Source organism: Hyperoodon ampullatus (assembly GCF_949752795.1).
Source record: "Hyperoodon ampullatus genome assembly, chromosome: 18".
Lineage (NCBI taxonomy): Eukaryota > Metazoa > Chordata > Mammalia > Artiodactyla > Ziphiidae > Hyperoodon > Hyperoodon ampullatus.
The window spans coordinates 20,011,827-20,038,768 of record NC_136931.1 but is presented as its reverse complement, the minus strand read 5'-3'; the positions used below and the strand labels follow the sequence as shown (position 1 = coordinate 20,038,768).

The window sequence follows — 26,942 nt, the reverse complement described above, 5'->3', positions numbered from 1 at the left end:
AAATCTCTTGCACTCCTATACACTAATGATGAAAAATCTGAAAGAGAAATTAAGGAAACACTTCCATTTACCACTGCAACAAAAAGAATAAAATACCTAGGAATAAACCTACCTAGGAAGACAAAGGACCTGTATGCAGAAAACTATAAGACAGTGATGAAAGAAATTAAAGATGATACAAACAGGTGGAGAGATATATCATGTTCTTGGATTGGAAGAATCAACATGGTGAAAATGACTCTACTACCCAAAGCAATCTACAGATTCAATGCAATCCCTATCAAATTACCAATGGCATTTTTTACAGAACTAGAACAAAAAATCTTAAAATTTGTATGGAGACACAAAAGACCCCAAATAGCCAAAGCAGTCTTGAGGGAAAAAAATGGAGCTGGAGGAATCAGACTCCCTGACTTCAGACTATACAACAAAGCTACAGTAATCAAGACAATATGATACTGGCACAAAAACAGAAATATAGATCAATGGAACAGGATAGAAAGCCCAGAGATAAACCCATGCACCTATGGTCAACTAATCCATGACAAAGGAGGCAAGGATATACAATGGGGAAAAGACAGTCTCTTCAATAAGTGGTGCTGGGAAAACTGGACAGCTACACGTAAATGAATGAAATTAGAACACTCCCTAACACCATACACAAAAATAAGCTCAAAATGGATTAAAGACCTAAATGTAAGACTGGACACTATAAAACCCTTAGAGGGAAACATAGGAAGAACACTCTTTGACATAAATCACAGCAAGATCTTTTTTGATCCACCTCCTAGAGTACTGGAAATAAAAACAAAAATAAACAAATGGGACCCAATGAAACTTAAAAGCTTTTGCAAAGCAAAGGAAACTACAAACAAGATGAAAAGACAACCCTCAGAATGGGAGAAAATATTTTCAAATGAATCAATGAACAAAGGATTAATCTCCAAAATATATAAACACCTCATGCAGCTCAGTATTAAAAAACCAAACAGCCCAATCCAAAAATGGGCAGAAGACCTAAATAGACATTTCTCCAAAGACATACAGATGGCCAAGAAGCACATGAAAAGCTGCTCAACATCACTAATTATTAGAGAAATGCAAATCAAAATGACAATAAGGTATCACCTCACACCAGTTAGAATGGGCATCATCAGAAAATCTACAAACAACAAATGCTGGAGAGGGTGTGGAGAAGAGGGAACCCTCTTGCACTGTTGGTGGGAATGTAAATTGATACAGCCACTATGGAGAACAGTATGGAGGTTCCTTAAAAAACTAAAAATAGAATTACCATATGACCCAGCAATCCCACTACTGGGCATATACCCAGAGAAAACCATAATTCAAAAAGACACATGTACCCCAGTGTTCATTGCAGCACTATTTACAATAGCCAGGTCATGGAAGCAACCTAAATGCCCATCGACAGACGAATGGATAAAGAAGATGTGGCACATATATACAATGGAATATTACTCAGCCATAAAAAGGAACGAAATTGGGTCATTTGTAGAGATGTGGATGGACCTAGAGACTGTCATACAGAGTGAAGTAAGTCAGAAAGAGAAAAACAAATATCATGTATTAATGCATATATGTGGAACCTAGAAAAATGGTACAGATGAACCGGTTTGCAGGACAGAAATAGAGACACAGTTGTAGAGAACAAACGTATGGACACCAAGGGGGGAAAGTGGCGGGGGTGCGGTGGTGGTGGGATGAATTGGGAGATTGGGATTGACATGTATACACCAATATGTATAAAATGGATAACTAATAAGAACCTGCTGTATAAAAAAATAAAAAATAAAAAAAGAACCTGCTATATAAAAAAATAAATAAAATTCTAAAATTCAAAATAAATAAATAAAACTTAAAAGATTATCTCTTGGGCTTCCCTGGTGGCGCAGTGGTTGAGAGTCCGCCTGCCAGTGCAGGGGACACTGGTTCATGCCCCGGTCTGGGAAGATCCCACATGCCACGGAGCAGCTGGGCCCATGAGCCAAGGATGCTGAGCCTTGCATCCGGAGCCTGTGCTCCGCAATGGGAGAGGCCACAACAGTGAGAGGCCCACGTACCGCAAAAAAAAAAAGTAACTTGGCAAGAAAAATATTTTACCCTACAACCTGCATTATTAAAAAATATTTGAATAAAGTTCTACATTCTTTGAAACAAAGAAGCCAACCTCATTTCCTTCTGTTTCAAGCTGTTCTATTCTGTGTAGAATTTCCTTGGCTTTCTTCCAGTAATCTTCAAGATTCTTCTCTTTCATATTTATGTCCTTTAATTGTTCTTCATTTTCATCAAAAGAATATTCTCCTAGACTTAGAGATAACTTCTCAGCTTTATAATATGGGAAAAATAGTGAGTTTTTCCATTACTAGAAATGTTATTTTAACACTTTAAATAAGGACAAACTCATACCCCATACCCCCTTCTCTAAATTTTGCACATCCAAACCATCTTAACTGCCTAAGTGGTACTGAAAATAAGTGGAAAGCAAGTGCTTGGCAGAGGCTGAGGACACAAAAAGTCATAAATTAGATTTTACTCTTCAGAATTATAGAGAAAAGAAAATAGCAAGAAAACATGTTATGCTAGGCATATAAACACCCTCAGGTTTATGGCTACTGGTTTTAAAGTAGTTTTTTTTTTTAAAATAGTTTCCATAAAGTGGTTCCTTCCTATATTCTTTTAAATTCTCTTTTTACATAATGTGGCAGCAGTTTTCTTCCAAAAGACCAAAATCCTTTTCATGGCCACTTCCTCTATGCTTCAGCCATCAATTCCTTCAATGCACCAGGCTCCCTCCCCTCACAGGACATTTGTGCCTCACTGTTGCGTATGCCTGAGACACTGGACCATAACAAACTCCCTTCTTTTCACCTAATTAACTCTCTACATTCAGATCTCAGCTGAAGAATCACTTCCTCCCAAAGCCTTTTCTGCTCCAAGTCTAGGTCACAGTCCCTGTTACAGGTTAAGATCTGTGCTCCATCCATTCTTAACCTGTATGTTAATTTATAATAACACATTCATTTTTGGGATTATTCAATTACTACCTATTTCTCTAGTTACACTAAGCTCTGTAAACACATAGACTGTTGTATCTTATCACTGTATCCCTAATGCCTAGCACAGTGCCTGGCAAATAAGAGACACTCAAACATTTTTTAAATAAATAAATGAAGGTACTTTATGTTATGATTTAATCATAAGTCACTTGTAGCCCTCAAATTTAAGTCCTACAGCTAAATCTGTCCACACTGCATTAAATAAGTCAATTATCTATACTGTTGTTCTCTTCCATATAAGTTTTTTACACACTGTAGTACTCTAGTTGTCACGTCAAAATTATATAATCTGCTTTTCAAATGTAAGGAGAGCTTGGGAGCTAAAGGGGCTTGGTTCATCAAAGCAGATATAATTCTCTTGCATAAACTTTGGCTGGTATTTTTTTAAAGTAATAGTAAACTTACTAATTTTTTTGCAGTTGTGAAGCACAAAAGTGGCAGCTTTGTTTAGTTCCTCGTTCTGAGATTCAGTTAAGACTTGTATCATGAGTGGAAGCCCATTGCTTTTAAAAAGGTCATACTGATTTTCCTCTGGAAAACACATCAAAGATTAAAGCAGAAGATAGTTACTTTATTTATTTATTTGTTTGTTTGTTTGCCGCACTGCACGGCTTGCAGGATCTTAGTTCCCCGACCAGAGATTGAACCCCGGCCCCGGCAGTGAAAGCAGAGAGTCCTAGCCACTGGACCGCCAGGGAATTCCCAATAGTTATTTTATCTTAAACTATATGCATGAGGTCATAATTCTTCCCTGTGATAATTATGAACATAGTTCAAATTTTAAAATACAGAAAAACAAAGTTTCAAAGGTATTTTCAATTTAGAAAATAATCTACTTATATAAGATACCTAAGTCTCATAAGTGATAATCTCTGAAACACAGCCACGGAGCAGTGTCACACCTCATAAGAGTAAAGAAACTGCCCTCACTTGGTTTAAAAAAAGGTTTTGTTGTCAATTATACATCAATAAAAAAATAAAAATTAAATTAAAAATTTTAAAGGTATAGTGAATACTAAATTATACAGAGGTGAAGAGAAAGTATAGAGAAATAAATGAATGGAGAGAATGGAAAATGAAGGAAGAGAGAGCAGAAGAAGCAAGAGAATAAAAAGAGGGAAGTAGAAAAGTGGGAGGAGGAGAGAGAGGAGATTGGAGGAAGAGAGAAAGGAGAGAGGAAAGTGGATTTCCCTGGTGGCGCAGTGGTTAAGAATCTGCCTGCCAATGCAGGGGACACGGGTTCAAGCCCTGGTCTGGGAAGATGGCACATGCCACGGAGCAACTAAGCCCGCGCGCCACAACTACTGAAGCCCGTGTGCCTAGAGCCCGTGGATAAGCATGAGATAGAGAAGCCACCGCAACAGAGAAGCCATCTCAACAAGAGAAGCTACTGCAATGAGAAGCCCATGCACCGCAACAAAGAGTAGCCCCCTCTTGCTGCAATTAGAGAAACCCCACGTGCAGCAATGAAGACCCAATGCAAAGATAAAATAAATAAATTTATTTTTTAAAAAAAGAAAGAAAGTGAAGAGGGTTGGAAAGGAGGAGAGTGGAAAGAGGAAGAATGGCAGGAAAGTGGAGAGAAGGAGAAAATGGAAGGGGAAGAGAAAAAAGAGAGAGAGGAGAGAATGATAAGTAGAGAAAGAAAGATAGAACTTTCTAAGGTTTTCAAGAAGGAAAAACAGGATCGTATCTGTGCAGCAGTGTGAAGAGTGGATTGAAAAATGGAGATAGAAGGAAGAGGACACAGGGAGGAATCTATTGCAATAACATTGGTGAAAGATGTTGAGGAGCTGAGGGCTTAAACGGGGAAAATAGCACTGGAATTGAGCAGAAGGGGATAAGGAGGGGTAAACAGAAGTAGAGCCACAGGTCTTAGGGACTGACTGAATACCATGGCTGAAGAAGGATGAGGAGCAAAATGACTGGTTTGGGGACTAGGAGAAAGGCAATACTTTTAAGCTGGGTGGGTGGGGAGGAATAGTGTAATTCTACTCCACTGTTTTAATAAACACACTAAATAAATCCAATACTTACCACAATCCTCTGTACAATGACCAACAGTAAGTATGATACTAAATTTTTCTCCTGAATCCAGACTTTCATGAAGCAGTAATGCCAGAAGTTTTGAAACAATGTGGTACTTGGATAGTACTACCCCAAAAGTAGCTAAAAAAGGAAAAAAAGAACAAGTACAAACTTAAAACGTATAGCTATACATACAGTATCTTCCAGATATTACATTATACTATTTTTCAGATCTTATCCTGGGAGAATGACATTATATATATACATAATATCTAAAATTCACATCTCATATAGCATCTAATATATATGTATATATATGTGTGACTATAAACAAATTCATTGTAATAAAATGGTGGCTTATATAGCCCTCATTAATTCCTCTTCCTATACTAAAGCAAGTTTTTTGAAGAATGCTTTCTTCTAAGTTGTCCTGAATAATGTTGTGAATATGAAGTAATAATACTACCTTCCTAAAATCTACTTACTCTCACCTTACATTCCTCATCTTATCTAGATTGACAGTAAAGACTTTCCTATGAAATCAATTCCTGCCTGTCATTGAAATACACTATTAACTGGCCACGGTTCTACTGACGTTAATGATGCAGTGACATACCTGAAGCTATACTGAGATGTGAAAAATTCAAGAAGTCCACCAATTTAAGCTACACTTCTCACGGTTTTGTTCTTCATGTGTATGTGTGGTGTGTTTTTTTTTTTTTTAACAGCGTTCAGAGTCTAACTACTGACAGCAACAAAAAGGTTGTGAATTCCTCAGCAGACTACATCTTAATAATTTTTGTATCTCTAGAGCTCACATAGAGCCCGGCACATAGCAGGCCCTAAATAACTGATTTTTTAAAAAAATGATCTATTTTTTTCAGTTATTTGTGAATCAAGAGTTACAGAGATTTATAGACTATCATTCCTCAGTATCTGTACATGTGAGAAGCAGCCATGAGTTCAAGTCTGGTTCTGTTACTCACTGGTTACAGTACGGTAAGTCTATCTCACACTTATCAGATAGAGGCATACCTTAATTCTTTATCTCACTTTTTAAAATCTATAAATTGGGCTTTCCATTCCCTATGTCTCCAAAATGTCCCTTGATTTCTCATCTAAACTTTTTTTTTTTATCACAAGTTGCCAACAGTACTTTACTTTTTCTTTTCAACATCCTGTTCTGCAGCTTCCTTGGCCCTTTTTGCCCGGATGCCAAAGAGCCGGGCGTTGGCACAGGCCATGCAGAGTAAACTTTTTCATTTAATGCAGCTTTTTAAGTGAAACAAAGGTTTAGGACTGACAGACTCTTATCTTGATTCTATCATCAAACCTGAAGTCAGAAGACCTAGATTTGAATTCTTAGGGAAGTCATAACCTCCATGAGAAAATAAGGAGTTGGACTAGATAATTTCTAAGTTTCTCTCCCACTTATGAGAAACTGGAAGTCCAATCCATGCTAGCGTTCAATCTATCATTTCAACATTCACCACGCTGAATTGAAGCAAAATGCAATTGCAGAAAAATTACTAAGCGTTTTCACTCACGATTATCAGCAATACATGCATCCACTGTCTTTGTCACCACCACTGCAAGCTTAGCACTGGAAAGGGTCTTGTGTGAATCAGATTCCAACTGCACAAGAACTTGAGACAATACATCCAGTCCACCCACAGATATAAAGTATTTCTGCACATATGCTTAAGGAATAAAGTAGCAGAACTATTATACTTCAAACAAGTATATGGTTTCATTAAATTAATTTGTACTAAATATAACATTGAGTTTTTAAAATACTTACTAAAAATCCCAAAATGAAAAATCTAATCTTTACCTGTGCATATACATAATCACAAGATTGATTTTATTTACTTACATAAGAAACTCACTTTGACATAGTACAACTACATGTATAGTACAGTACTTCTTTCTTGTATGTTAGATATCTTGTTTCATTTAGCAAGAACTGGTATATTTTGCAAGAATGACATTATTAAATTCAAGTCCTTCAAGAGCTATAAAGAATAGATTCATTCATTTAGCTTGGTATTACAATTAGCAAGCTGACTACTTTCTGAATTCCAACATAACTCATTCCTCAAATCTGAATCAACAAAGGGCAAAGTAAATTAACTGTTTCAAAAAAACCACATATTTCATCCATCTTATTTAAGCCTAATTCTTTTACTTCTTGGAGCATAAAAGTATAACATATTGTTGAGAGTCATAACAACTATTCCAAGCAAAGATTGGATGACAGATACATTTTTTAAAAGACTTTAGTCTTTTGTTCCCCTGTAGGAAATGATTCTGATGGCAAAGTACCCCACAGGTCTGTGCATTCAACAGCCCCTATCCCAGCAATGGGCATATAACAAATGCATATATGGGCTACTGATTATAATTCTGTCAAAAACCTTCCCAGTCTACCCTAGTATCACAAATTGAGCCAGGATGATTTAAACACAAAAATTACTTTTTGTATTGTTCAATAAAACACAAAAATCTTAATCTAAAAAAATCATGTTCAAAAATTTCTACATCAGAACAGAACTGTTAGGAAATGTTATTTAAGGATAAGCAAACATTTTCAATATTATGGAGACTCCAAAATAGGCTTCTTTACCACAAAGTATTTTCATTAAAAAAATCTTTAAAAAAGTATCTTAAAATTCTTAGATGAAATTGGGCACTATATTACCACAAAGATTTTCAGTTATAGCCTATGTAATGAAAATTCAGGCTTATAAGCACAAGAACATCCTAGTCTACACCTGTACACTGAATATTTCAAATTACCTCTAATCTATTTCATGTCAGTTTGCTGAGAGTAATAAGGTCCTATAAGTAGGACACAGCAGTATTACTCATCTAAGTTGGTACTTAAAGAAAGAGGAAATGTCAAAGCATCATGGAAATAGATTTCAATTTTTGAAATTATAGAGATATGTTCCTTTGCATATGATACATGACTACTTGCTTTAAACATCTGAATATAGATACACACCAGCAACGTGTGAGAAGGTTCTAGTTGTTCCACATCCTCATCAATATTTAATATCACTAGCCTTTCTACTTTTAGCCATGCTAGTGGGTGTATAGGGCTATCTCCTTGGGGTTTTCCTGGGTACAAGTTCTTTATCAGATGTACATTTCACAAATATTTTCTCCCAGTCTATGGCTTGCCTTTTCACCTTAACAGGATCTTTTGAAGAGTAAAAGATTTTAATTTCAGTGCAGTCCAATTTATAATCTTTTCTTTAGTGGCTCATGCTTTTTGTGTCCTAAGAAATCTGTCTACTCCCAAATTATAAAGATTTGCTCCTATGTTTTTGTCTAGACTTTTTATAGTTTTAGTTCTTACATTGAGGTGTAGGGATCATTTCAAGTTAATTTGTATATACTGTGTAAGGTAAGGGTTGAGCTTCATATTTCACAGATTGATAAATACTTTTTCCAGCACCATTTGTTTCTACCTTTTCCAACACAGAGTTACTGTGGCACCTTTATAGAAAATCAACATTCGTAGAAAATCAATCATATATATATATGTCTACTTCTAGGTTCTCTACTTCTTCCATTGATCTATGTCTACACTTACACCAATGCTACACTCTTGATTACTGTACAGTAAGTATTGAAATCAGGTAATATAAACCCTACAATTTTGTCCTTTTTCAAAATAATTTTGACTATCCTAGCCCCTTTGCATTTCCATGTAAATTTTAGAATCAGCTTGTCAATTTCTGCAGAAAAGCCCGTTGAAATTTTGATGGGGAGTGCCAAGAATCTAGCGATGAATTTGAGAAGTGACATTATAACAATATTGAATCTTACAATCCATGAATATGATATCTCTCCCATTAATTTAAGGTTTTCTTTATTTCAGCAATGTTTTATAGTTTTCAGCATATAGACATAGCAGATGAAATCATTAAATGTACCCCTAAGTATTTTGGGTTTTTTATATTATTGTAAATGACAGTTACTTTAAGTTCCCAAGTGTTGCTAGTATTTCTGTATATGACCTTGTATCCTACAACCTTGCTAAAATCACTTATTAGTTCTGTAGCTTTTTGTAGATTCTTCAGACAATCATGTCATCTATGAATAAATACTATATTTTCTTCTTCCTTTTCAATCTCTATGCCTTTTATTTCATTTTTGTGCCTTACTGCACTGACTTGGATGTCCAGTCAAATAATGAGAGTGGCCATCCTTGTCTTTTTTCCAATCTTAGGGGGAAAGCATTAAGTCTTTCACCATTTAAGTATGTTAGCTGTAGTACTTTGTAGAAGCCCTTCATCACATTGAGGAGGTTCCCTTCTATTCCTGGCTTACCAAAATCTTTCGTCGTGAATGTATGTTGAATTATGTAAAAAGCTTTTCCTGCATCTTTGGAGATCATATAGTTTTTCTTTTCTAGTCTATGTATATGGTGAATTTCCTAATGTTAAACCAATCTTGCATGCCTAAAGTGAGTGCCACTTCGTCAGAATATATTATCCTTTCTATATATTGCTGGATTGATTTGTTAATATTTTGTTATGGATGTTTGCATCTATGATCATAAAGGATATTGGCCTATAGTTTTCTTGTAATGTCTTTTTCAAGTTTTAGTATGGAAATAATGCTGCCCTTAAAAGTTTGTTGGGAAGTGTTTCTTCTACTTGTATTTCCTGGAATAATTTATGTAGAATTTTTTTTCCTTAAATGTTTGGTAGAATGCAACAGTGAAGCCTTTTTTCTTTTTTATTTTATTTATTTTTGGCTGCGTTTGGTCTTCATTGCTGCGTGTAGGCTTTCTCTAGTTGTGGTGAGTGGGGGCTACTCTTTGTTGCAGTGCGTGGGTTTCTCATTGTGGTGGCTTCTCTTGTTGTGGAGCACAAGTTCTAGGCACGTGGGCTTCAGTAGTTGTGGCATGCAGGCTCATAGTTGTGGCTTGCAGGCTCATAGTTGTGGCTCGTGGGCTCTAGAGCACAGGCTTCAGTAGTTGTGGTGCACGGGCTTAGTTGCTCTGAGGCATGTGGGATCTTCCCGGACCAGGCCTCAAATCCATGTCCCCTGCATTGGCAGGTGGATTCTTAACCACTGTGCCACCAGGGAAGCCCCAGTGAAGGCTTTATGACCTGGAATTTCCTCTGTGTTAAGGTTTTAAACTACAAATTCAGTTTCACTATTAGATATAGGAATATTCAGTTTATCTATTTCTTCTTGAGTGAGCTTTTGTAGTTTGTGTCTTTCAAAGAATTTGTCCAGTTCATTTAAGTTATCAAATTTAATGGCATAAAGTTGTTTCTACTATTCCTTTGTTATCCTGTTAATATCTGTTAAGATATAGTGATGTCATCTCTCATTCCTTATAATTTGGGCCTTCTATTTCGTGGTTAGTCTGGATAAAGGATCCATTTTAGTGATCTTTTTAAAGAACTAGCTTTTGGTTTAATTGATTACTCTGTTCTTTTTCTATTTCATTGATTGCTAAACTTCTCTTTGTTATTTCCTTTGTTATGCTTACTTCGAGTTTAACTCGCTCTGTTTTCTAGTTTCTTAGGTGGAAACTAATATAATTGATTTGAGACCTTCCTTCTTTCCTATGCAAGCCTTATTGCTATAAATTTCCATCTAAATACTGATTTTGCAGCATCCCACTGTTTAATTTTGTGTTTTCATTACCATTAAGTTAAAAACATTTCTAATTTCCTTTATGATTTATTTTGTGATTCACAGGTTTGTATTTTTATTTTGATGTGGGTTTTTTTAGTACTCTGTTGCTTAATTTCTAGATATTAGGGACTTTTCTAGATGTTTTACTTTTATTAATTTCTAATTTAATTCTGTGTGGTCAGAGAACACTCTCTGTGGGTTTTTACAGTTTTGCCGTGCAGGTGTTCTGTTTTGTGAGGATATGTGGGAAGATTCAAAACTATGCTGCCACCACCATCTTCCCATATCTTCTTAACAATATCTATTTTTAAGATTTTCTATGTATAAGATAACTTATACAATAGTATAAATGGATCCAAAATGACACAACTTACTGGAATTCATTAATTCAAAAGGTTTTTGTTATGCTTTAAAATATGTTTTTTCAAGTATAACCCAGAGAATAATGAATACTTACTGTTATTTGCAAGAGTGAGTCCAATAAATGAGCAAATAGGGCGAATTATCTCAGGTTTCATGCAATTTATTAGCCAGTCATTAGCATGTGGAAAAAGTGAAGAGCAAAGCATTTGATTTTCATCTGAAAGGAGAAAAAGGCAATCATATTTTAATATACTTGGAAAATATCAGTTTTTTATTTGTTTTTATCTTTATTTTTATATGTAAATATTTGAGATAATTACCATTTTGAGGATTGTTGACACAGACACACAGAGTACTACACACTGAAGACCACAACTGATAACTCTGGAAAACATTTTCATCTGACAAATTCAACTCATGTTTTGAAAGAACTGTCCTATTAGGTTAAATAGAAAAGGAAGTAATTAATACAAATGTGTTAAGGTCTTAAGGAATCAATAATTAATAACAAGAAATGTATATTTACTTACTTGAACAACTGTGATAGAACTGAAATACACCCTGTTTCTCTCACAAGCGTCTGTCCAGTCCCTTAAAAAAATAGCCATATATTACATGAATATGACTTCTGTTTAGAAAATAATTTTGTAGAAATGGAGAACAACATTTAAGTAGTATTTTTTTAAGTAGTTTTTTTTTTTTTTTTTTTTTTTGCGGTACGTGGGCCTCTCACTGTTGTGGCCTCTCCTGTTGCAGAGCAACAGGCTCCGGACGTGCAGGCTCAGCGGCCACGGCTCACGGGCTCAGCCGCTCCGCGGCATGTGGGATCTTCCTGGACCGGGGCACGAACCTGTGTCCCCTGCATCGGCAGGCAGACTCTCAACCACTAAGCCACCAGGGAAGCCCAGTAGTATTTTTAATAAATAACTTTCAGTCACTTTAAAGTATTATAAAGCACAATACAGAATTATAATAGGTAAAAATCTGTAATCAAGATTATTACGGAAAATACATTACTTACGCTTAGAGAATGATAGTATTCAAATTTCCTCTAAAAATTGCAAAACACTTATTTTGCATGGTTCTGTGTTACAATACCAAAATATGCTCCAAAATAGAAAAAAAAATAATTCAAAACATAAAAATAGAAAAAATAAAATCTAGAAGCATTTAAAATGCATATAAAATTTCTAACAATTTGAAGATTTAAATAAGCAATGTTAAAAAAATAACCTTAGCCTGGGCAATAAGTATACAGGAACACTCTATACACTACCCTTGCAACTTTTCTGTAAATCTAAGATTGTTCCAAACTAAAAACTAAAACAACAACAACAAAAACAAAGTAAAACTTTAGCCAAGAGCTACATGAAATTTAACGCCATTGCTGACTGATAAAATGACCTTAAATACAATGATAATTAAATGGCCAATTCAGTGGAAAATCAACCAAACTAATTCATTAAATGCTTCTCTTTTGCTTTTAAATCTGTTTCTTTTCAATGTTAATTAAATAATGCAAATCACTTTAGTAGTTTTTAAAACACTAAATTAATAAATATCAAACAAATGCATGCTATTAATTCTCTTTTCTTTAAAGCCGTAGTTCTCAGAAGTTAGTAAGATTAAAAAAGGAACTGACATAAAGACTAGAATAAAAGGACTAACAATGACTGTTCCAATATATTATTTTTTAAAATATTTCCATAACATAAGAGAATGTACTTACTATTATTTGAAACTAGAACCAAAATAACATAGACAGACATTCTTTTCAAATTTGTGTTTGAATCATTGTTAGATAAGAACCAATTTAAGTCTTCAAACAATTCTGAAGTGCACAAAGTCTGCTGACAGTAAACTGAAATATGAAAATATAATTTTAATTTCTATGTATTAGCACAGACAAGATTTAAAATATGCTGAACAAAATATAAAATTGCCATATGGACAATTCTCAACCAGATCTCATTTCACTGACATTTATTAGTCATACAGCAAATTCTGACAAACTTATATGCTTACTCAATTAACAGACAAAAGACGCAATATTTTAATCAGAAGTACTTGATCTAGGTTCTAAAACATGTATTGCAATCTCATAGAATTTCCAATAAAAGCCTAACTGAACAAAAATTTAAAATAAAACATGACCAAAAAATTGAGGATAAGTAACAAAACATAGCCAAAGAAAAATTTAAGAAAATTCAGAAATCTGCTTTAGAAAAGAGGGACAAATGATACTTGTGGTATTTTTAAAGACTTTTCTAGATATAAAAATATCTTTCCCAAAGACAAAAATGATACCTACACAACAAGAGAGGTTTTTTGGTGATAATCATGCAATAAGCAGAATTTTAAAAAAATAATTTGAACACATATATCCAGTGTCTAGAACAGCTTTTAGACACTCTCAAAGGGAAAGGCAATGTCTTATTTATCCCCAATGCCTAGCACACAGCTTGGTTCTCAACAAGTGGTGAAGAAATATTTAATGGTTGAAAATATAAGAATATAAAGTTATTTGACAAACTGATAGTTTAGATTTAACCTCATTTCAGGTATGCTACAGAAAAATGTTTTTGTCGGCCATACAGAAAGCATATTTATCCACATATATGATGGCTGTAAGTTATCTTCATATTTTGATTCAAGTACCTGAATATATAGATAATAAACAGAATAGAAAAACTAGAAATAGACTCATTAAGTGATAATGGTAGCATCTCAAATCAATGTGAAAAAGATCTACTTTTTTTTTTTTTTTTTTTGCGGTACGCGGGCCTCTCACCGCTGTGGCCTCTCCCTCTATGGGGCACAGGCTCCGGACGCACAGGCTCAGCAGCCATGGCTCACAGGCCCAGCCGCTCCGCGGCACGCGGGATCCTCTCAGACTGGGGCACGAACCCGCGTCCCCTGCATCGGCAGGCAGACTCCCAACCACTGCGCCACCAGGGAAGCCCAGATCTACTTTTATTAAGCAGTGTTGGGATAGCTGGATTGCCATATTTAAAAAAAGATAAAACTGGAACCATTCATCACACCATATCCCAGGAAAATTAAAAAAGAATAAAACATGTATAACTAAAAAATAAAATCACACAAGTACCAAAAGAAAACATGGGTGGATTCCCCTATAATCTGGGAGTATGGAAAATTTTCCTATGATTCAAAATCCAAAAGCAAAAAAGAGAAAGAATGATGAATTTTATTTTTATAAAAATAAAAAACATTCGTATGGCCAAAAAAAAAAAAAAAAAAAGATAAGCGTAGTAAAAGACAAAGTAAAAAAAAATGTTTCCAACTAATGGCAAGAAAAATTGTGAAAGATTTTGAAATGGATGATAACAATTACTGAATGTCCTGTCTAGCACACCCTTCTAGATTATTTGTGTCTTCTACTGTCTTTGGGCTAATTTATAACTCTGTAAATTGTAGAAAACTGATATTAATGCAAGTTATTCTTGTCCACAGAAATGCAAAACATTTCGACCGGTAGAACATAATTGATTTTTGACCTGCAGACACCCAGTTATGTGCCTATTCCTAAATTTCAGCTTTCCCAAATGCCTATAGTATTGTTAGTTAGTTAGTTAGTTTGTTTGTTTGTTTTTTGCGGTACGCGGGCCTCTCACTGTTGTGGCCTCTCCCGTTGCAGAGCACAGGCTCTGGACGCGCAGGCCCAGCAGCCATGGCTCACGGGCCCAGCCGCTCCGCGGCATGTGGGATCCTCCCGGACCGGGGCACGAACCCATGTCCCCTGCATCGGCAGGCGGACTCTCAACCACTGTGCCACCAGGGAAGCCCTATAGTATTGTTTTTTGCCATTATTTTTGAAACAGTTGTAACATTTTACTCGTTTCCTCATTAGTTAATAAGATAAATAAAATCTTTGGTATGCATTAATTTAAATAAAATACCTGGAAAAAACTATCCAGACATGTAAAAAAGGAATTGAATTCTAAAATTATTTTTAGTAGTTTGTTAAAGTATAACACAATGATTAAAGGATAGTGAAATAAAGTTTTCATATTTTACCATTTTGTTCTGCAACAGCTCCTAATGTATATAATGCTGCTTCTTTTACCATACTATGTTCACTTGACTTTGCAAGATTTTTTACAAACATCAAACCACCAATTTCCCGCAAATAAAGACCTGCATTTCCTGTAGAGTGTACAGACAAAACAAAGAATATTTATTATAATTATTATTTTAAGGACAATAAATCACATGAACCTAGTAACATAATATGTACAGTAACTGAGTAGAAGAGAAAGAACTATGCATATTTCATATATCACAATACTAAACAACTAGAATCACAAATAAAAATTCACTATCATGTCTTACTGTTTTGTTGGCAAATTGAATGAATAGTGACCAGAGCTTCCTTTTGCGAAAAAGCATTGTCCATTTGATACTTCAGACACTCCAATAATAAGTTCAGGTCAGTCTTCATTTCTAAAGAACAACAATTTCATTATTTTAAACCAAACATTTCCTTTCAAAAACTAACCATTTAAATTTCACCCTCTAAATACATATCTTTGTATTTGCTTTTTAAATAATATGTATTACTTTTTAAAATCTAATAAGCAGGGGCTTCCCTGGTGGCGCAGTGGTTGAGAATCTGCCTGCCAATGCAGGGGACACGGGTTCAAGCCCTGGTCTGGGAAGATCCCACATGCCGCGGAGCAACTAGGCCCGTGAGCCACAACTACTAAGCCTGCGCGCCTGAAGCTTGTGCTCCGCAACAAGAGAGGCCGCGACAGTGAGAGGCCCGCACACTGCAATGAAGAGTGGCCCATGCTCGCTGCAACTAGAGAAAGCCCACGCACAGAAATGAAGACCCAACACAGCAAAAAATAAATAAATAAATAAAATTTGAAAAAAATCTAATAAGCAATAAAGATATGTAAAAGAAAGATGTTCCTTCGATAATATAACTTGAAATGAACTTCTTATAATTATTTGATTTTCCCTTTGCATGAAATATATGAAAAGAAAATCCAAATATTATTCTCTTTAATTAAAGCCACATTGGTTTAAATATCTGCTATTTAGAATGAACTGAATGGAAATGAAAATACACCATATTAGGGGCCTCCCTGGTGGCACAGTGGTTAAGAATCCGCCTGCCAATGCAGGGGACACGGGTTCGATCCCTGGCTCAGGAAGATCCCACATGCCACGAAGCAACGAAGCCCGTGAGCCACAACTACTGAGCCTGCTCTCCAGAGCCCGCGAGCCACAACTCCTGAAGCCTGGGAGCCTAGAGCCCATGCTCTGCAACAAGAGAAGCCACCACAATGAGAAGCCCACGCACCGCAACAAAGAGTAGCCCCTACTCGCCGCAACTAGAGAAAGCCCGTGCACAGCAACAAAGACCCAACGCAGCCAAAAATAAATACAATAAATAAATTTTAAAAATACCTTTAAAATAAAAATAGTGTTTTCTGAAGTGAAGATAAGCCACAAATGGAGAAAATCCTTGTAAAGCACATATCTGATAAAAACATATCTGGAAAACATATAGACCTTTCAAAATTCAACGAGAGCAAACCACCCAATAAAACAATGAGCAAAAGATTTTTTTTTTTTTTTTTTTTGCGGTACGCGGGCCTCTCACTGCTGTGGCCTCTCCCATTGCGGAGCACAGGCTCCGGATGCGCAGGCTCAGCGGCCATGGCTCACGGGCCTAGCCGCTCCGCGGCATGTGGGATCTTCCTGGACCGGGGCACGAACCCGTGTCCCCTGCATCGGCAGGTGGACTCTCAACCACTGCGCCACCAGGGAAGCCCTGAGCAAAAGATTTGAACAGACAAAAAAAGATACACAGATAGCAAATAAGCACATGAAAAGCTGCTCAACATCATTAATCATTAGGAAAATGCAAATTAAAACCGCAAGGAGACATTATTACATGCCCACTAGAATGACTAAAATTTAAAAGACTGACCACAACATATTTTGACAAGGATACAAAGGAACTATAACTCTCATATACTGCTGGTGGACACATAAAATAGTACAACCACTTTGAAAGTTTAGCAGTTTCATAAATTGTTAAACACCTAAAATTTGATGCAGTCATTCTACTCCTAAGCACTTACTCAAAATAAAAGGAGAGATATGTACATATAAAGACTTGTAAACAAATGTTCATGGTGACATTATATGTAATAACCAAAAATTGTAAACAACTGAAATGTCCATCAGCAGATGAATGGATAAAGAAGTTGTGGTATAACCATACAATGGAATACTATTTAGCGATAAAAAGGAATTAACTATTCATACATACAACCACATGGATAAATCTCAAAATACTTATGGTGAGTGAAATAAACTACACACAAAAAAGAGTATACGATAGTATACTGTACAATTCCATATATTGAAAAAACACAAACTAGTCTACAGTAACGGAAGGCACATCCGTGGTTGCTTGGGGAAAGGAGGTCCAGGAAGGGACAGAAGGGAGGTATTACAAAGGGACATGAGGCTATGTTCACTATACTGATTGTGCTGATGTTTACACAATGCTGGCTATATACACATGTTAAATTTATCAAAATACAAAGTTTAAATATTTACTTACAACTAAAAGGAAACAATAGACAATCATTTTCCTATAAAATTCTTTACAATAGCCTTTAAACAATTTCTTCTCTTGGTTTTAAGGATTTAAATAAAATTGTACATAGATTTTGACATAATGCTTGAATTAATATTTAAAGTTTTCAAAGCTATAGGATGAAGGGAGGAAAAAAATACAGAGAAGCACACTAAAAAAAACCAACTAAGATCTATTGTGAATCAATTAGTCTTCCTCTTGACAGAAATTCAACTGGCAATTTGGTTCAATGAAATAATTCATGACTCAATTTGTTAGTAAAATATCATAGTACAAAGGTTATCACTGAGTTGTCTTGGAGTAACAGCAAACTTTAATTGATCATGTTCTACATTAATAAAAACCATAAGAAGGTTAGTGTGATTGTCCGGATATCAATAAGCCATTCATCATCAATAACATACCAAAGAGGATTTTTGATGGGGCATGGTGATTTTCAACTCTAGGCACAAAAACTTTTTATGTACTTTTCTTAATTCCTTCTGTACTTCTTTTTCATACTTTAATATTTCCTATCATAATCCCTCCCTTCCCAGACAAAGCACCTACTGATATCTACAACTGGGTTTTTATCTCCTCCAGGCTATGCAAGCTAGCTCCTTCAATAATTCCTGAAGAAAATAAACAAGCAAACAAAAACTGAAGTGTTTACAATACCAAAACCACAAGCAATAAAAGAAAATTCAATAAATTGGACTTAAAACTGAAAATTCTGAGCTTCAAAAGGTATCATTAAGAATGTAAAAAGAGGGCTTCCCTGGTGGTGCAGTGGTTGAGAGTCCACCTGCCGATGCAGGGAACACGGGTTCGTGCCCCGGTCCAGGAAGATCCCACATGCCGTGGAGCGGCTGGGCCCGTGAGCCATGGCCGCTGAGCCTGCGCGTCCGGAGCCTGTGCTCCACAACAGGAGAGGCCACAACAGTGAGAGGCCGGGGTACCGCAAAAAAAAAAAAAAAAAGAAAGAAAAAGAAAGAATGTAAAAAGACAACTCAAAGACTGAAAGAAAATATCAGCAAATCAGATATATCCAATAAGGGGCTTGTGTTCAGAATACATAAGGAACTCCTAAAACTCAACAGTAAAAGACAAGCCAATTAAAAAGCATGCAAAGGATTTAAATAGACATTTCTCCAAAGAACATATACAAATGGTCAATAAGTGTATGAAAAGATGCTCAATATCATTAGTTCTTAGGGAAGTGCAAACTAAAGCCACAACTAAATACCACTTTACAACCACTAGGATGGCTATAATCAAAAATAGTCTAACATTCTGACCAAGGATTTGGAGAAATTGGAACCCTTATACATTGCTGTGGGAATGTAAAATGGTACAGCTGCTTTGGTAAACAGTCTAGCAGTTCCTCAAAAGGTTAAACATAAATTTACCATAGATTCAGCAATTCCACTCCTGGGTATATACCCAAAAGAAATAAAAACATATGTCTACCCCAAAACTTATACATGGATATTCATAGCAGCGCTATTCGTAATAGCCAAACAGTGGAGGCCCAAATATCCATCAACTCTTGAATGGATAAATAAAATATGATATATCCATTCAATGGAATTATTCCACAAAAAAGAGGAATGAAGATACTGAGACAACATGGATGATCCTTGAAAACATTATGCTAAGTGAAAGAAGCTAGTCAAAGAGGCCCACATATTATATGATTCCATTTATATAAAATGTCCTGAATAGGCAAATTTAGAGACATAAAACACATTAGTGGTTGTCTAGGTTAACAGGGGTGTGTGTGGGGGGATGTGACTGCTAACGGGTACAGGTTTCTTTGAGGGTGATGAAAATGTTCTAAAATTGATTGTGGTGATGGTTGTACAACACTGTGAATATATGAAAACAAGTAAACTGTATATTTTAAATGAGTAAATTATGTGGTATGTCAATTACATCTTAATAAATTTATAGGTATACATATATATTTTTTTAAAATTACTGGTATGCTCTGCAGTTGACCTAATGACTGAAGTGGCCCCAATCACAGTTCTTTTGGGTGATTGATATGGATGCTGGGAAACAGACAGTCTCTCTCCTTTGCAAGTCTCAAACTGTATGTAAATTTGGCTATTCACTTCCAAGGCCAAATCTGGACCCTTGTCAATAGTCAGAACAGCTCTACCACTGATATTTTCAACTCCATTATTTCACTTTCTGAATATTACTCCTAATTCTTTCAACTGGCTTACTTCCTTATTCTTTTTTTTTTTTTTTTTTTTTGCGGTATGTGGGCCTTTCACTGTTGTGGCCTCTCCCATTGCGGGACACAGGCTCCGGATGTGCAGGCTCAACGGCCATGGCTCACGGGCCCAGACGCTCCGCGGCATGTGGGATCTTCCCGGACTGGGGCATGAACCCGTGTCCCCTGCATCGGCACGCGGACTCTCAACCACTGCGCCACCAGGGAAGCCCATGGCTTACTTCCTTATTCTTATATTTACTCCTTGACCCCTACGATTTCTACTTCCTTTACTCGTGTTCTCAGAGACTTGGTTTCATTTCCTTCCCTCTTCATCCCAGATCCCATGATTCATCACCTCAACCATTATCTTGCTAGGATTTCTTTGACCCCTTCTCCTACCAAACATGTTTTATAATCCTAATTGTGACTCAAAACAGTTTCTTTTCTCTGCTCTTTCAGCTCAAATTTGGGCACTGCTAAACGGAAAAAAGAAAAAAATTAAGCAGTTATGCCATTGCAAATATTTGGTATGCATTCCAGGTTACACCCCCCAACTCTACTCAGCAACCCCATCCATGGTCAGCTCCATCTCCAATTCCCTTCTGTTGTTTCTCCCATTTTCCTCAATGGCTACTCCAAATCTTCAGCTCTCTTCAAACCTCATCTCTTTCTCTTCCACTTCATGTTTTAATTTCGGGCCCCCCAGAAGTAGACCATGAAACAAAAATTTGAGTGCAAGTACTTTTTTGAAAAGATGAAACAGAAAGGGAAGGTAGACACAAGCAACCCCACCAGGAAACTCTGGGAGCTAGGGTAGAGCCATGTGTCTCAGAGTCATCCCAGTCAAAGTGTGAAGAGTATTTATCTATCAGCTCCCTTCAGTTGTTTAGGGCTGATTCCAGAGAATAAGCCATTAATTATTTGTCATCTCTGGCTCTGCCTTGCTCTCTGGGCAAAGCAGCTTATAAATGCTATAATAAACTCTCAGTCAAAAAGACACAGATGTTAGGCTTTCACAGAATTCCCAGAACACTTTCCACAACACAGAATTCCTACAAAAATATCTGCAGCCACACCCATTCTTACCTCTTCCTCTACAATATCACACCAGGATCCAGCTCCCATCCTGTTCATGGTTAACACATTCACCTGTGCTTTGGGATCCTGCAGTGACTACAACTACAGTTGGCCCATGAACAACACGGGGATTAAGGGCACCGACCGTCCACTCAGTTGAAAACCCACATATAATTTGTAATCCGCCCTCCACATTTGTGGTTCCACATCCTCATATTCAACCAACCTCAGATCATGTAGTACTATCAAAAAAAAATCTGAATATAAGTGGACCCACACAGTTCAAACCCATGTTGTTCAAGGTTCAACTGTACTATAGTTTTTTTCTTGCCCAGAATGATTTCCCTCTTCCTTCTTGTGGTTCCTTTGGAGAACACTTCCTCACAACTCTGAGTTTCCCAGTTGTATGAACTGATACGTTTCCTTCTTTTTCTTGAACTAGTTTGAGTTGTATTTCTCTCGCATACAACTCAAAAGGCACTATTACAGGCCTATGACCTTCTTTAAAATATATTCCTTTAACAAATCTTTATTGAATGTCTACTATGCATCCACTCTGTATCAGATAGGGATTCTAATTCCAAGGAACTCACAATCTGGTGATAGAGACAGAAGAGGATGTAAGTAATTCCCATAGTGTGATAAATGATCTGAGAGGAGCATCTCCAGCAATTATCCCGTCTTTCCAGTTTCTTCAATTTCTCCCTCTCCATAATCCCCATTCCCTCTTCACATATTCTCTTATCTCTATACCTCTTATAAGACTCCTTAACATTACATCCTCCCTCTAGTTAATGCCATATATCTTCAGACAAGCTTTTAAGAAGAATAAGCTATTCATACGGTCTCCAGACTATTTCCCACCCAGACCTCAATATACTTCAATCTGGCTGAAATCTATTAAATTTACTATTAATAAAACAAAAGATCTCCTAAATGAAAAATCCAGTGGATACTTCAGTCTTCATCTGTGATACTTAACACTGAGGCTCTTGGGTAATCTTTCTCAAAGCATTCTCCTAAGGCTGATTTCCAAAATACCACATTCCTGACCTTTCTGAAATGTTTTTCTCGGTCTTTTTTTGAGGGTCCTCTTACTCAGCCAAACCCTGATGTGATGGGGTCCATTAGGGAATACTATTCCCCATCCTTTTCTATTTTAATATTTCCTCTCTGGTTAACCTCCTTTATGCCCATGAATTAAATTTCCATTTTTCTGAGGACAGCTCTGAAATTTGATGGTGGTCCTCTCAGGTTTCCACTGTTCTTATGTATACCTCCATTAAATCAGCTATCGTATGGTATTCTAATTATCAACATGCCATCTCCCATTAGAATGTCTGTTTCCTGAAATCAGTGTGACAGGCACAGAGTAGATGCTTAATAAATATTCATGTAAATTGCTGAATAATTCTTTCACTTCCTGGAGCCTGTCACATAATCTGCAGTATATCCCACAAATACACTATAAAACAAATTCCAGATATATGATCCACAAATTTCTCACCTTGTATTTTCTTTGTGTCCTCACTTTCCATGCTTGTCTGCTTTCTTTTACCTTATATTTCGTCTATAAGATAAAGGTATTTTCTCAATTTAAATCAATTTTGAGAATTCCAGAATTACATATGCAAAGGGGTAGGAAAAGAATAGTTTTCTCAAACCAGAAGAGCAAAGATTGAATCTGAAACTTATTAGGTGTGTGGTATTAGGTATGCTTAAGTTCTCTGAGGCTCAGTTTCCTCATCTGTAAAATATAAATTTCCAACTTCATAGAGTTGTTACAAGAATTAAATTTGAAAACATACATAAATGCACCTCGCACGCACGTACTACAGGCATTCAACACATTTTATTAAACAAACACACGAATGATTGGTTGACTAGATCTAGCTGCTCCACTTCTGGTTCTCCTTCCTTATTTTCTTTTCTGTAAATTTTTATCCTATGATTTCAGATTGGGCACTCCTCCATGAATCAGAGGTTTAAAACACAAATACGCACACACTCTTTAGATGTGCATTTCTCTTCACCAACTTAGCTTAATACTAAAATTTTTTCTAACAACTCATGGTTATTTTCAAGCTTAAACCTCTGTTTATATTCATTAGATGAATTTTAAAAATAACTGGCAACCCTAATATGGTCTCTCACATTCTTTAAAATGCTAAACTGATTTTTTAGAAAAATACATCAGAGTCCAATTAATTTCTTAGAGCAATAAATCAGGACTCACAGAACTCTAAAATTCTTATTTACTAAAGCACTGGGTGGTTAAAGAGAGATAGTTAATTATCCTTTCTATCTTTCATTTTAACTCTCAAACTGAAAATTCCCAAACAAAAAATTTAATGATAAATATGAGAATCTTTTATAAAGTACTATACAAATATTTACTAGTTTTGTCATTTTTTTAACCTAAATATTCCATTTAAAAAGGAATGGGTAGGTACATCATAGTATATCCACAGGATAGGATATTGTTACAAGAATATTGACATTTACTTGAAATGTTTGACAGTATGGAAAAATGCTTATGTTACCATGTAATCAAAAGAGCAAGACTCAAAATTTTATCTACAGTATGACCCCAATTATGTAGAGACAAACATAAAATAAAACTAGATGGAAAAGAGCAACATATTAACACTTGTTGTCTTTAGCTGGTAGTGTTTTATTTCACTGTTTTTCATTTTTCACAAGTTTTATAATAGAAGCTTCTAATGTTCAGCAAGCCCAATGATAGGCCAGGCTCTATAAACCCCTATAAACCTTATAAATACTATCTTTTTAGTCTTTACAACAACCATGCAAGGGAGCTATAAGGATGAAGATAGATGAGGAGAAAGTAAACAATTTGCTCAAGTTCAAACAGCTAGTAAGTGCCAGAGCTAGAGTGGGAACCAAGAAAATCTGAGGCAAGGGCTACACTCTTATCCTGTTATACTGCCTCCTACATATAATTTGGAGACATATTATAAACAGACATACTATATATAAATGAAAATTTACAGGAAAATTTACATCCTTTTTTAAAGGTTGCATTATCTTTGAGCAAATGGGTTAGGATTTGGAAAAAGACTAGATTAAAAAACAGCCTGTTTTAAAAAAAACACGTATCACACATGGAGGTTTTTGCTTTGTGAGGGAGTTTAAGGACTATTTCCTTAGTTTTAATTAGTCAATCTATTCTGCTTTTTAATATAATTTTCATATTTAAAGAGGGATATAAGTTTTAAATTGAAGCTGACAACACAAACTTCCTTCTGTTCCCCTTTGTCTGTCTTTCTTATATTGTTTTCTAATAAATGGTTACTTTGCACAGTAAAATAAGATAAAGTTTGTCAAATATCTAGTAGCATTAATACAAGTCATCTATTTACCTGCTACATGCTTAAAAACATCCACAGCAAAGGACAAGTTATAACTTCCAAGGGAGGGATAACTATAAAATTATATTTAAAAGTATAAAATATAGTATAATCCCAAGAACAAAATCATCTGCCCAATAAAGCATATTATTAAGTATTTTCAGTAACTTAGTGAATAGATGCAGACTGCCATGAACAAGATTTCAAAATTATTTACTGTATTCTCACAGGGGGAAAGGGGGATTTTTTTCCCAGGTAACAGGAAGAAACTATCCTACTTACAGTTTGCACTCAATCAATTCCCCAAAACACTACTGTTAAATTCAAATTTAAGCAAGAAAATGAGGTGAACATTCCTCTTTTACGTGGCCTAGAAAATGTTAACATGAAAAGCTTTTTGAAATCTAAATAGCACCCTCAAAATATCAGAAAGATAAATGACATCTTTCTGTGCATAAGGCTGGCAGGGCTGAAAATCCCACCATATCTGCCACCACTAAGTTGTTGACAGTGGATCCCCAGCTTAGGCTCATACCAAGTGGAAACTTTCCCCTAAAGTAGGAGAGGCAAGGGAGAAACGGCCAAGATGCAAGTAATGTAACGTAAACTTTGTTACAATAGTTTAGATAGAGAAAAAACAGTCAATCAGGTCCAGAAACAGGCTGAGGGTACCAGGAGCCATTTCACTACAACATCAACACTCCCGGCCTCAGGAGACTGGAGCAGCCGTTCCGCATTCATCCTCATCACCTCATCCCAGTTTCCACAGGTAACCGATAGACATCTTGCCCAGGAGAGAAGACTAACTCTACCCTGTTTCGTCAATTTGCGCTCATTAACACCACGGCCTGGCTCACCTAAAGAGCTGGAGGAACTCCTTTTGAAGAGCATAGGTGGTCCCTCGGGCCCTTCCCTCTTAGACCAGGGTTCTCCAACTCCTGCAGGGACGTGGCCGCTGGTTAGCGACCCGAGGCCGGCTCCTCCACAGGCGATTCACCGGCAGGGCAGCGGGTGGGTCTGAATATCAGTCCCGTTAACGTGCCCTCCCCCTCAGGTGATGCGGAACAGAGGTTCCCACCTCCGATCTGAGAAACAACTGCCCCAGCTGCGCCCACCCCCTTCATACATCAGAACTACCTGGGGAGGCGCCCGAGGATTCTGAAGTACAATCGGCCAGGCTCTAGCCGCCTAAGTGGTACGTGACAATTCTTTTTCCCTGTGCGGGACTCAGCCCGGGGCGACCGCCTCCTCAGAAATGCCCCATCCCGCCTCATCACCCCATCCCCTCATGTGGGTCGGTTAAGAAGGTTAGAGCGGGGCGTTCTGCATCCCAGACCTTCCACAGGAGGCGACGGGCGGGTTCCGAGGCGGGGCTGAGGCAGGACCGAACGCGCAGGGAGTGGAGGCCGTGTTCTTTACCCTTAAGTCGCAGCGCCCTGGGATTCGCCCTTTCTCCCTTGCCGCCCGCCGAACACGACGCCCGACCTGGTTTCCCGCCGAGAGGACCGGGCGCACTTCGGTGGGGCGGGACTTCCGGCCGCCCCGCCCCCACGTGGAGTCTCTCGCCGGCCACTGCTCACCCATATTCCAGAGGGCTGCGGATAGCAAGTGTGCGCCTGTTTAAGTAGTGGAAAGTCACTATATGAAGGGGAAATCCTCTAATCTCACTGCTCCCTGTGTAAAGGGTTTTCTTTGCTCAGAGGGGCGTTCGCCCGAAGGAGTTAGGAGAACGGGCTCTGGGGTCGCTGAGGCCGGCGTCGTGGCCTCGGGTAGCTGTGCGCAGGCGTGGGGAGGAGGCCGTCTGAGCCCCAAGCGCTGCCATCATTAATCTTTTACAACCTTCCCTCCCCTTTGTATCCTGTTCTTGTTTTCTGATAAAACTATACATCTGAAATATTTGTCTTTTAAAAATTGTATTTAAAAATATATTTTTTAAATTTATTTTTATTTTTGGCCGTGTGCGGGCTCTCTGTAGTTGTAGCTACTCTTCGTTGCGGTGCGTGGGCTTCTCACTGCAGTGTCTTCTTGTTGCAGAGCGCGGGCTCTAGGCGCACAGGCTTCAGTAGTTGTGGCACACGGGCTCAGTAGTTGTGGCTTGCGGGCTCTAGAGCACAGGCTCAGTAGCTTGTGGCACACGGGCTTAGTTGCTCTGCAGCATGTGGGATCTTCCTGGACCAGGGCTCAAACCCATGTCCCCTTCATTGGCAGGTAGATTCTTAACCACTGCGCCACCAGGGAAGCCCCTTTTTTTTTAACATCTTTATTGGAGTATAATTGCTTTACAATGTTCTGTTAGTTGCTGCTGTAAAACAAAGTGAATCAGCTATATGTATACATATATCCCCATATCCCCTCCCTCTTGCGTCTCCCTCCCACCCTCCCTATCCTATCCCTTTAGGTGGACACAAAGCACCAGCTGATCTCCCTGTGCTATGCAGCTGCTTCCCACTAGCTATTTTACATTTGGTATTGTATGTATGTCTATGCCACTCTCACTTCCTCCCAGCTTACCCTTC

The 26,942-nt window shown here is 37.2% G+C and overlaps 1 protein-coding gene across 1 annotated transcript in view; it reads right to left on the bottom strand.

The window, feature by feature from the left end:
• Nucleotides 1-22,593, bottom strand: part of TERB1 (telomere repeat binding bouquet formation protein 1) — a gene marked incomplete at both ends in the record, with an annotated part of 42,248 nt that extends 19,655 nt beyond the window's left edge. Inside the window, 11 exons of the mRNA XM_079722892.1 lie at nt 2,189-2,346; nt 3,483-3,608; nt 5,115-5,246; nt 6,653-6,805; nt 11,230-11,352; nt 11,456-11,571; nt 11,666-11,726; nt 12,865-12,996; nt 15,174-15,302; nt 15,489-15,599; nt 22,563-22,593. Of these exons, the coding sequence (XP_079579018.1) occupies nt 2,189-2,346; nt 3,483-3,608; nt 5,115-5,246; nt 6,653-6,805; nt 11,230-11,352; nt 11,456-11,571; nt 11,666-11,726; nt 12,865-12,996; nt 15,174-15,302; nt 15,489-15,599; nt 22,563-22,593 (1,272 nt within the window). The remainder of the gene's footprint in view (nt 1-2,188; nt 2,347-3,482; nt 3,609-5,114; nt 5,247-6,652; nt 6,806-11,229; nt 11,353-11,455; nt 11,572-11,665; nt 11,727-12,864; nt 12,997-15,173; nt 15,303-15,488; nt 15,600-22,562) is intronic.
• Between the last annotated feature and the right edge of the window lie 4,349 nt (nt 22,594-26,942).